At 37.9% G+C, this 12,975-nt stretch overlaps 1 protein-coding gene across 1 annotated transcript; it reads right to left on the bottom strand.

Moving 5' to 3' along the window:
* Nucleotides 1–11,301: 11,301 nt before the first annotated feature.
* LOC149219008 (uncharacterized) lies at nt 11,302–12,042 on the bottom strand. The gene has a single exon (XM_089382520.1). The coding sequence runs from the start codon at nt 11,905–11,907 to the stop codon at nt 11,302–11,304; it is 606 nt and encodes a 201-aa protein (XP_089238646.1). The 5' UTR covers nt 11,908–12,042.
* Nucleotides 12,043–12,975: the final 933 nt, after the last annotated feature.

The following is a 12,975-nucleotide window of genomic DNA, read 5'->3' on the forward strand; positions in this document are numbered from 1 at the left end:
CCCCTTGGTTCCCTCCTACTCATCCTTCATGGTCCACACCTTCTCCCTGTTCTTTTGCACCTCAATACCATTCCAAACCTACCAACCAACCATTTTAGCCATATGTTCCTCCACAAACTCGATGTAATTCACCATCCTAGGGATGGAGGCCCCCATACAACCATTCTCCATCTTTACTACCTCCACCTCCATCTCAACCACAACTCCTACACCCTACTCCACCTAAGCTACCTAAGATGCCTTCTCAACCAAATCCGAACCCGAGCAACAAACAGGCACAACAGGTCTACAGTGGAGAAGCATCTTACCCTACATACACTGTAGAAATTCTTGAAATTAACCTCATGTCTGGAAGAGTGCTTCCAGATAATCAACCTCCATCTCCACCTAAGTAGATTGAAGAGGAAAAGGAGGAAAGGGTCCCTCAAGAAAATCCACCTCCTTTTCCTAAGAGATTAATCCATCCTGTCCAACACACCCCAGAAGAGACTGAACTTCTCGGTGAATTGAAAAACTTGTGTGTTAAAATCCCGTTGCTCCAACCTATCAAGGATTTCCCCATCTATAAAAAGCTAATCAAGGAGAAATGTTTCAAACATCCTGGGAGGCGAAAGAAAGACACCCCTACCATTAATGTCATTGCGAAACTATCTAACTTAATGTTGGGGCGGGTGATTTTCCCAAAGTATCTAGATCTTGGAAGTCCTGTGGTAGATGTACACATCGATGGCATCATTGTCCCCCATACCTTGATCAATCTTGGGGTTGTCATCAATGTGATGACTAAGGAGATTATGCTTAAACTGAATCTCCAAGGATCATTAAGAAAAACCACAATAGTCTTGAAGTTTGTAGACAGGTCCACAGTGGCTCCTGAGGGAGCTTTTGAGGATGTGATGGTCTCCATTAATTCCTGAGAATACCCTTCTAACTTCTTAGTTCTCCAACCTAAGACCATGTTCAATGGTTATCCTCTCATCCTTGGAAGGCCATGGTTAGCCACTGCTAATGCTTACATAAGTTGCAGGGATGTGAATATGACCATTAAAAATGGTCATTTGTCCAAACAATTGGTCTTGTACCCTCATGCTCGACCATCTCTGGAGCATGAATTACCTTTATGGTTAGAAAAGAAGGAAGGAGATGAAGTATACTCTTCTCCAATATGTACCCTAGATGCTACTATAGGAGGGGGGAAACCTGATGAAGATGACCTGATTGAGCAAATCCTCTAGAATCAGCCCCCCAACACCATGTCTCTTGAGGAGTTAGTGAAGAAAGCTGAAGATAACCCTTGGATTGATCTATGCCTAGCTAAATCAAGTCCTACTCATGTCAAGATGATAGAATTTGGCCCAGAAAGAACATTGAAATTCAACCCTTCTCTCTCTGTACATCAAGAAGAGGAGTTATGTGACATGCTAAGAAAGCATTTGGATGCCTTTGCCTAGAGTTACAAGGAAATGAAGGGAGTGCACCCTTCATTGTGTACTCACCACATTTACATCAAGGAAGGTTGCAAGCTAGTGCGCCAACCTCAGAGGAGAATGAACCCAACCCTCAAGGATATAGTCAAAGAAGAACTACAAAAGTTGTTGGATGTAGGGTTCATTTACCCCATCTTAGATAGTGAGTGGGTGTCTCCTCCGGTTCTAGTTCCAAATAAAAAAGGGAAGTGGAGGATCTGTGTGGATTACAGAGAGCTAAACAAAGCCACAAAAAAGGACCACTTCCCTCTACCTCTCATTGACCAAGTATTAAACAGTCTGGCAGGAAAGAAGTTCTTCTCTTTCCTGGATGGATTCAGTGGTTACAATCAAATCCAGATCAACCCAGTTAGGGTCCTTCCTTTTGGGTTATGCAATTCCCCTGCCACTTTTCAGAGGGCAGTCTTAAGCATCTTTGCAGAGCTAGTCCATGACTCGATAGAAATTTATATGGATGATTTCACCCCTTATGGGTGTGATTTCCTAGAGGCTCTCTCTAACTTGGGAAAAGTATTAAACAAATGCACTGAAATGAACGTAGCCCTTAGTCCTGAGAAGTGTGAGTCCTTAATGACTGTAGGGAGTGTTCTAGGTCACTCAATATCCCAGGAAGGACTACAAGTAGACCCAAATAAGATAGCTATCATAAAGAGGGTCCCTACTCCTTAGAAGCAAAGGGATGTCAAAAGTTTCTTAGGTTTAGTTGGATACTATGGGAGATTCATAAAAGACTTTAGCAAGGTAGCCTCACATTTGTTTGGACTCTTGGCCAAGGAATCCAAATTTTTATGGTCAGAAAGCTGCCAAGAGGCCCTAGAAACACTAAAGGACAAGTTGACTATTGCACCTATTCTCTGAGGCCCAAATTGGGCTCTTCCTTTCCACGTCCATCATGATGCCTATGAAAAATCTATAGGAGTAGCTCTGGGCCAGATAGATGACAAGCTATATTATGTCATTTAATTCATCAGCAAAAATATGTTTAAAGTTGAGTTGAAATACACTATGACTAAAAAGGATCACCTAGCTGTTGTCCATTCCTTGAATAAATTTAGACATTACATCACTGGTTACCAGAAATTTGTACATACTAACCATGCGCTATTAAATATTTGATGTGTTATCCCCTACAATATCCTAGGTTGAGGAGGAGATTAAAAGAGGTAACTTCAAACCACTTGCAGTTCATGCAACTAGCCCTGCTAAACTAGAGAGGGATCTCACTAAGGTTTTCGCAGTCAATGACTGGAAGAGAAATGAATTTTAGGCTATGTATAATAGTTTTGGTTCAGTTTTTGAAAATTTAGGGTTTTTAGGTTGTTGGACCAAGGATGAGAAAAATAAATTAGGTTAAGGTCTCAAGGGTTTGCAGTAGCAGGCATAAAGAGGAGAAATATAACAATGTCTTGTGATGGATTAAGATTTGGTCAATGTAGTGTAGGGTCTGAAAGCTTAAAAAATCATAATGAGCATGTATTACCATGAATTCATTAATATAGAAGAAGAAATACATAGACATGATTTTCCACATAAACAGAGATTTGAATATAAGGAATTATTCCTATATAACTATAAGGAAAACCACTGAGGAAATAAAAACATGTTAAGAGAGATGAATTCATTCATAAGAAACTAACATAGAAAGGAAACAACAATACAAACTCACTGCACAAGTCCTCTCCTTTGAAGTCCAACCCTTCTCTCTGAATGAGAAATGATACATATAGACTCAATCAAACAATTTCCCCACCTTCAGGGGTTGAATCCCTAAGTGGTGGAAGTGTTTCCAAGAATCTCTCAACCAAAAAGTGAGAGTGAGAAGATAAAAAAAAAACTCCTCTTAGACTTTGATTTGAGTATTGCTTATTTTATGAGGCCTAATTAACCATAAAAAAACCTATCATGCATATTTATTTATGATTACATAATCTAAACTTCGAAATAATGAAGTTACATCGTGAAATTGACTTTGACCAAGTTAAACCAAAACCAGAGAGGGATCTCTCTAAGGATTTCTCAGTCAATGACTGGAAGAGAAATGGATTTTAGGCTAGATATAATAGTTTTAGTTGAGTTTTTGAAAATTTAGGGTTTTTAGGTTGCTGGACCAGGGATGAGAAAGAGAAATTAGGTTAAGGTCTCAAGGGTTTATAGTAGCAGGCATAAAGAGGAGAAAGATAACAATGTCTTGTGATGGATTTAAGATTTTGGTCAATGTAGTGTAGGGTCTGAAATCTTAGGAAATCATAATGAGCATGTATTACCATGAATTCATTAATCTAGAAGAAGAAATACACAGACATGATTTTCCACATAAACAGAGCTTTGAATATAAAGAATTATGCCTATATAACTGTAAGGAAAATCACTGAGGAAATAAAAACATGTTAAGAGAGATGAATTCATTCATAAGAAATTGACATAGAAGGAAAACAACACCACAAACTCACTGCACAAGTATTCCTGAAAAAGAGCTGCAATTGCTCCTTGATTAATTGTATGAAAGCATAAGATATAATACCTCTCCTTCCAAACCTTCTCTTTGAATGAGAAATGATACATATAGACTAATAAAAACAATTTCTCCACCTTCAGGCATCAAATCCCTAAGTGGTGGAACAGTTTCCAAGAATCTCTCAACCAACAAGTGAGAGTGAGAAGGTAAAAAACAAACTCTTCTCTTAGCCTTTTATTTGAGTTTTGCTTCATTTATGAGGCCTAATTAAGCATAAAAAAAAAAACAAACAAAACAAAAAAAAACAAAAAAAAACAAAAACAAAAACAAAAACAAAAAAACAAAAAACAAAAAAAAACTATCATGCTAATTTATTCATGATTACATCATCTAGACTTCGAACTACTAAAGTTACATCATCAAGTTACCTTTGACCAAGTCAAACTAGAAATCTAAGAAGTGAAACTCCAACTTTGAGGCCACTTTTAGGTACCTTTCTGAAGTCAAATTTGAAATCTGAGAGAACAATAATCTAGCCTTGCCTATCTAGTTTCCATAAAATCTGGAATTTTTAAAAATTCCCCATGGTAATACCTTCAAAAATTGATTCTCCCAAGCTATCTCCAAAAGCGCAACGCATGTCAAAAAGGGGAAGAATGTTGATTTTTGACCCCTTTTTCTCATTTTTCTTAAAATCTTAGCTCTGTCTGAGAAATATGATGAAATTTGTTTTGAGAGGAGGCCACCATATTTCCAAAAATATTAGCCACTTGTCATTTGAAGCCCCGAGGAATAAGCGCAGCGCCAAGGCACTGCGTTTTTGTGACTAGTGCAATTTTCGAGTTTTGCACCAAAAATCACAAAAAACCACAAAAAACCAAAAATGCTCAGAAAACTCCCAAAATTGGTCATGAAGTGAAGCATGAGGTATTCTATGCTCTCATAGATGCTTCAGTGAGAATATCCAATTTATCCCTCTCATTTTTGTCTTTTAGGGTTTCCTTTAGCTTGTTTTTCATTTGCTTGAGCTTGATGTTGCAAATCATGTTTTTGGTTTGATATTGGTGGGCCATGTGCCTCACTAGCTGGTTGTCCCTATTAGCCTTGCCAAGAAGCTTCTCGAGGTGCCCATTGACCTTACCTAGCCTACTCCCCGTCTTCACTGATTTCCAAGGAAATTTTGTCTTCAATATCCAAGTCTATATCCAATAGGTTTTGTTCTTTTTCTTTCTTCAATGCCCTTTTGAGACCCTGGTTCTTGGTTTCTTCTTTCCAACTTGCTTTGCTTGTTCATAATGTTCATCATGTTCAATCACTGCTTTACCTTTGTCTGCTTGCTGCAACATCTTGGATTGCTCTTTCTCCATGATTAGTTGTTTGGCCTTGAGCTGACTATTTTCTTGCTCAAGGAAGGAAATGATGAATCTGGCCCTTGCCATATTGTCCATGAGTTCTTTGATTTGAGAATCCTTCTCATTGATAACCTGTTGCAAGTTTTAATGTTCATCTACTACCTCCAAGTCAGCTAGTTCAAAATCATGCTCAATGAGCTCCTCATCCTGTAAATGTGATCCCTGTTGTGTTGATGTAGAAGGCTTGTCCCTTTTCTCAACTTGAGAAGTAAACACAAGCCTTTTTCCTCTCTGATATATTTTGGTCACCTCAGGTATAGGTGCCTTGGGAACCTCCTATAATTTTCTTGATGATCATACTTCCATAGGTTGTATTGATGTGTCTTGGAGATGGCTTGATGAAGTAGTTTCATGCCACTGCAAAGATGTTTGAATGAAGGTATCCCATGCCATGCTCTTTTCTGCCAACTGATGGAGGACTGCAACCTTTATCAAATTATGATGGAAAAGGCTAGGGTAGTGTTCTTTTCTTTTCATTTGTACCTTTTCAGAAATTTTGATAAGACTTATGCACAAGTAGTTACACAAGTTGATATGTTTCACAACTGTGAAATGCATTAGTAGCCTAATGTGGTATCGATACAATCTGGAAAATCTCCCCTCATAGGTGAAAAAATTCATTATAACCTTCATCAGTGGTGCATACTTTTCCAATAGGTATCTAAATGGAATGATGTGTGAATGAGACTCTCTCTAGGGTGATTTTAAGAAAGGTTTGTACTGCTCAAGGTCTAGGCTTATGGCTTTGAACCAATACTGTCCATGATTAGGTATCTCTGTGGCAAGAGAGATAGTAGCTACTGAGAATGTAAAATTCAATCCCTGCTATAGTGGCTATTTCTACTTTTAGGTTAGTGGCAATCCAATCAGTGAGATGCTCCTGAAAACCAACTGTTGGCTTGTTGGGGCCTGACCCAAGTTCGAAAGTATTATAGCCAAACAAATCCCACACTACCATACCTTTTAGCGACAATCCACAAATCACGGACTGAAGTCTCACCCGAAGTAGTAGGGGAGGGTGCTCGAACCAGGTTTCTGCACCCTAGGGATGTCTTGATGGGGATCGCGAACCAATCTACACACTCGTGCTAATCTGCACAGCAATCTGGCTTTCGCGAAGCATGGTGATGAGGCACTTCTTAAGTTCCTATTACTACTGAGTTATTATAGATCTGATCTAGGTCTTAAGGTCTTATTCAAGCATTCAACAATAATAATCAATGCACACCATCATAATTCTTAAAGACATACATAAACTCATATAACAGATGCATAAACCAAAACAGATCTGCAATCTTTCATAACCAACTTATCTTTATTAATGTCTTTGTTTCAGTACAATCCACTTCCTACCTTGCGCACACATCTGCACGGATCCACGCACACAGCTGCGGACTCTACCAGGGCTCTGTGCACACAGCTACGGAGCCTTTATCTAACAAATAACACCCATGACTCAGACTCCTTCTTTCTTGAGTACAGTGCCCAGCTGATCCGAATTGGATCCATAGAAGACTGTCAAAGAACCATGACTATATCAGGTCGAACAAATCTCTAAAGAAATCCAAAGTAGTGATTAAAAACACCCTGAACTAGTGGCAATGATAGCCAATGTGGAACAACGAGGACCTTGGTCAAAGCGCGTTGACCGAGGCCCATGGAGACCGCGCAGGAGGCCAAAGTAGCCCCTGGGAGCCCAGGACTGGGAAAAGGAGGTGGAATTTGATGGCGCGATTAGCACGCTAGGTGAACAAGGCCGTGAAGGAAAAGCCCAAGCACTTAGTCATATGGGGGAACCGGAGGACCGTGGGCGGAAAAAGGAAAAAGTGCTAAACACAAACGGCAGGACCCACGATCTGGAAAATCAACGGTTTTGATCAGGGTGCCCTTAAACGGTAAGAGGTTTTGGACGAAAGCGGAGCGATTCAATACACCGATCGACGCGTGGCAGGCGGAGGTGAGAGAAAATCGTCGTTGATCATGCGCTATCGGTCGAGCAAGTCAACCGCGCGAAACGTGCGTATGGCATCGGATCTGGAGGGCCTAGATCGAACGGTTGAGATCGCGCCCTATGGAGGAAGAAGAATCGACAGGGAATTAAGCCACATTTTAGAAGGGATTTTGAATCTGTTTGACCGCCATGGTGGAGGAAGAACGTATCCATGACATAACTAAAGAAACGAACTGACAAAGCATGCTAGCACCATTTATAGGAGGACAAGTGGCCACTCCCTGAGCGTTCATGATGGCACTGAACAGGGAACTCCAAGCGCTGCTGCAGAAGGTGGATCGACAGAGGCGGAAGAGAAACCGAACAGGCATAGGGTTCGAATGGCTAAAGCCATGAACAAAGGAAGAAGATAGTCAGTAGAGTTGAGTTAGTTGAAGTCGAGAGACAAAGAAGTGGAACAGTGAACCCAGAGAGGAGGACTGAACACAGAGAACAGTAAAGCAAAGCAGAAGAGACAGACAACCAAGCTGACCAAAGGTGGCATCGAGCACCAGAGAGCTTGAAGATTCAAGCCATCCCATAAAGGAATATGTCTGGACTGAGCATCACATTTGGCTCTTTCCACTATAGGCCAGAAGGTCACAGAACTAGTAGTAAGAAGAAGAGTCTGTGTACTCCAGTGGCTTGGGGAATCCAAGAAACCACCCTGCCAAGCAAAACTTGCCTCATGAGAACTCACATTGAGTCCCTGTATTGTAATTCTCTGCTTAAAGACACAATAAAACAAGGCCACCATTGAAAGCTGGACTGGGGATGTAGCCCTGGAGAATAGGGTGAACACCTTATTAAAATTGCTTGTGTCTTTGTGTTTGCTTACTGTATTTCTCTGTTGTCATTCCATTTTATTGTTTGTGTATTGGCAATCTAATCGATCCGTTGCTTCAATAACACAGAACACACACCAGCACATGAGTATATAATACCTTAGTTTAATAAATCTTTACCTGATGTCACTCACAGGGTGAATATCAGATCAAGTGGTATAAGAGCTCTAAGCTATAAGGTTAGACAAGCTTGTGTTGGTTAGCTGTGAATGCTCACAAGATCAAAGCTCGAATTAGGAGAAGGAGAGTTGGTGGAAACTAATCCTGAAATTCGGAGAGTCTATCCTCGAAAGACAATGTCAGAGGAAGGTTCTATAGGGCCAGACCCTCAATTCATAGAGAGTTTCCTAGCTATAAAGTCTATGGTTGAAGAAATGTATAGAGACTTTAGAAAGAAAAAGGTGGAAGATTCATCAAGCTCTAAACAAGATAAAGAAGAAGATGAACCTCACTTCCATGACCACTCCAAAGGAAAGAACAATGTAAACTTTGAAACGGGAACTGATACTGTTACCCGTTTTGTAGAGGTGGCAAAAAAATGACCCGATTTTCAAAAGTGGTGATGCAGAATACACATGTTTTTTTTAGAACATGGTTTTTGGAACTTTAATTTTTTTCATGTGCATTAAGTTTTAGAATGGTAGTGATTTTCATCCTGATTTTAAAAAGTGAGTATTCTGCATCACACCCTTTTTTTAAAAGACCTATTTTTTGACTTTAAATTTTCTAGTGCGTGAAATGTAAAAAATTATTTTCTAAATTTGATAGTTTTTGAAGTCGTCATTGTATTCATATTTTCTTGTTCTCTATCTTGATTTTTTTTTTTAGTGGGCTTTTTATTGTTTTGCGTTTTTAAATTAGAAAGTCGATAGTTTGAATTTTAGATAATCTACATATTTAGACATCCTTAATTAATTTTTCAATCCACATGAAATAATTGTTTCTAAAAAACAACATTTTTTAACAATGGATATAAAAATAACCATTTTTAACATAAATATAACAAAAAAACTAAACGTTTTGATAATTTTTTGCTAGAATTAACATGTCAAAATCACAATTTTTATACAAAAATATTAACTAAAAATGGTCAAATAATAGTTTTTTTTATGAATTTCATGTCAAAAAAATAATAATAACAACTTTTTTTTTCAAAAAATAATAATTAACTTAAAAATCAATGCGAAAATCACAGTTGTGCTCTCTCCTTTGAAGATGAATCAAAATGTCCTAAATGTGCCATTGATTCCTTTGAAAATCATTCATAAAAGAAATAATTTCATTTCGGTCATCACATTTGTCTGGGGTTTGTAAGGTTCACAGAAGAATTTAAGTGGGCCCATACTCCATGCAGGAAGATGCTACCCCATGTCATAATCTGTGTATAAATAAACAATTCATACATCATTCGTAACATCATATTTTGATATTGTGATAAACTTTTTAACTTATAGAACCCATTTCTCTCTTGTTCATATGTTTACCTTTTATCTCTCTTTCATAAGTATGCCTATTGATATGATTTCCTCTTAAATAATGTTGTAATAGATTTGAGGTGCCATGCTCGAAAGTTTTCATAACCTAACTATAATTTCAATACCTCTAAATCATGATTCATAATATTAACATAGTATAAAATCTAATGCTAAATTATATTACTTAAATGCAAAATGATATATTTATTAGAAACAAGGATGATAAAATGACAAGATTGATTATAATAAGTTACTTAAAAATAATGTGCAACTATGTAACAATAATAGGTGCGACAAAACATAATGATGCTATTATGAACACTAAAATGACTATTGATGCCTTAAAAAAAAATGTGGCACTTTCAAATTGAAAAATATTAAAAATATATATAAAAATAAAATTTACAAGAATATTAAAAAGATATATAAAAATAAACCTTACAAGAAGCACCAACTTATATGAAAAAAATGTAAAATTGAAAAAAACAAAAAAATATAAAATTAAGAAAAATACATGTAGATGTTAACTATTTAATACCTCTGAAGACAAAAGTCATAAAATTAACGACATATTAATACAAAAGCTCTAATAACAATCCATATTGGTGCAAAGCATTATAAAAATAAAAATAAAAATTCATAATTTAATAAAAAAACAAACAAAACATATGTTATAATAATAATTATTATAAAATAATTAGCACAATCCTAAATATTATTAAAAAGTACATAATCTGAATTGAGATAGTCGTAAAAGAACACTCGCTTGCCATCTTTGAACCTACAACTAAGGCTTATTATATAGCTCATGTTCTGTGAACCTTAAACACACATAAATAAATAATAAATATATTTCTTTTGAATACAAACCTGATCATTGGTGATCTTGTATCTTAATTGGTTATCCAACTATTTACGCATCAATGGTGTTCATTGCTATCAGTAGGATGAAGGAAAGTCTCTGGAATCAAGGATATTATGGCAAAGAACAATATAGAACAACAAATGGCCAAGCACATCCCTTGCTTGTAACAACGGATAAAACGGTGTTACCATGTGTATAATTCATTGCTCACCAATTTTCATGCTCGTGACCAGCGGAAATAATCTTCTAGAAGAACGAACGTTACCTTGAATACATTTTAAAATCTTAAGCCGTTTTGAACGGATAGCTTCTTTTTTCATAAGATAGCTGAGAACGAGAACGAGATCGAGGCAATTTATTCCAAATTTTCTGGAAATGCATTAAGGCAGCTGTTGTGCAAAACATGTTAATTACTTGTCACGGTGACATCAACCGACCTGAAATATTTCAACCAAGCATCCGCGCTTATGATCCAGAACAGGATGTTTGGCTTATGTTAGAAGGGATTGACAAAAGTTTTCACGAAAATGCGCACAGATCTGAGTTCATGTCTGTAAATGGAAAGTTGGTCATATATCATATGTGGGAGCCAAATGATTTGAGATTCTCAATAATTCAGATCAATGAAAGACACCCGCAGTGGCACCCCCGGGCCGCCCCGCCCCACCCTGCCCGACCCGGCGGCGGGTCGATTCCCGGAATCGACCCGCCGCTGGGTCGGGCGGGGCGGGGCGGCCCGGGGGTGGCGCTGCGCAGCTCAAATGAGTTCACCTCATGCCGTAGAAAAATCTCCGTCCAAAAACACGTCTTGGCTGACAAAATCTCTGTTTATATAATCCTGCATCTCGCTCGCAACCCACGAATCTTCATACACTGCAAACTGTTGATAGTTTTCAAACTCGTTTTTGAAGTCCCAATTTTCACCCTGGAATTTCTGATGCGGGTTCTCGGACAAACCCTCGGCGCTCAAGATTTCCTTGGGAAATTGACAAACCGCATCCTTAAAATCCAGAACGGGGCCCGAAGGGATACCGAGATCATCGTCTGAAGCCTCTAGGAGGTAACACAGATCAATATCCGAAACTAGTGTTTGGCTCTCGTAGCCGCGAGAAATATTGGAAGCAGAGGAATTATCCGCCGAGATGGGGGCATAAAATGTGGAACATGTCGCGCTGATCTCTTCCTCCAGGCTTCTCATGACACCACAGACGACATCCTCGCAGCAGGCTGCTTGTTCTTCTGCTAGGGTTTTGTCTAGTAGCGGGAAATGACGAAATAGATCCGTTTCTTCGCCATTGAAGCGTTTGAAATCCCGGACCTCATTGGAGTCCAGCAGAACCTCCGGCTCGCGACAGCGCTTTCTGAGCGTATTAGACATGATTGAAAGACGGCCTAGAGATTCGAACACGGAACACAAGGGTGGTGATTATTCGGCTGCAGCGAAGAACTGTTCTTCCTGCTATAACAGCCGATGTGGCTAACAAAGCGCATAAGATAGGAGACAACAGGGGGATTGGCTATACGTAACCATGCATAGCAACTCAGATGAAGCTATATACTTATATAGCTTTTTTTAGTCGGAAGAGTCTTTCACATGCCAAAGGGAGTTGAAGAATCGGAGCGAAGATTACAAATAATAGCATCGAAGCTTGCAGCCGGCAGGTATGACTCCTCGTGGATGCCAATCCTCCTGTTTCAATATTGGAATCATTGGTAGATGTCAATTTTTAAGTCAATCATATCAATAAACGGTACTGCGGAACCATTTCCTTGTTGCATCATGGTGCGGTTTAAACGTTTCATCATCGAACTCTGATGTGACACGATTTTAAGCAGTTAAAAGATAAGTGGAAGTTTAAAGTTTAAACGTCTTGATCGTCACGCTCCGTGAAATTTCGCAGAAATGAGGGACAACTAAATACATTTCCATAATTTAAAGATGTTAATAAATTCTAATAAAGATTTTATCATATTTTTTAAATATCATACGCACAGAGTATATTATATCAAAGCAACGTGGTTATCGTATAATAAATAGTCTTAATTTATTATGCCTCGCATAAAAACCGAAATATTAAACTCAAAATCTAAACATTTAACTTTAAATTTTAATTAGACATTTTATTACAGTTTTCCCCACCCTATTGAATATTGTTTAACTATGAATATCATTATATACTTTTATTAGCATTATGATACCCTATTGAATATTGTTTAACTATGAATATCATTATATACTTTTATTAGCATTATGATTATGTGTTGCTTTTTATGGAAATTAACACTGGTTTTACAAAAGCTTCAAATAAACTCTTAAAAAATAATTCCTACTTTATGATTAATCTGATAATGGTGAAGCACTTGTCAAGTTGACACTTAAACTTAAATTTAAACTTTAAGGGGAGTGAAAGTTTCTTTTTAATAATAATAATATTAATAATAAAGT

The sequence above is a fragment of the Pinus tabuliformis genome, chromosome Q, assembly GCF_031772625.1.
Source record: "Pinus tabuliformis cultivar Carrire ecotype Pingquan chromosome Q, CPIR1, whole genome shotgun sequence".
NCBI lineage: Eukaryota > Viridiplantae > Streptophyta > Pinopsida > Pinales > Pinaceae > Pinus > Pinus tabuliformis.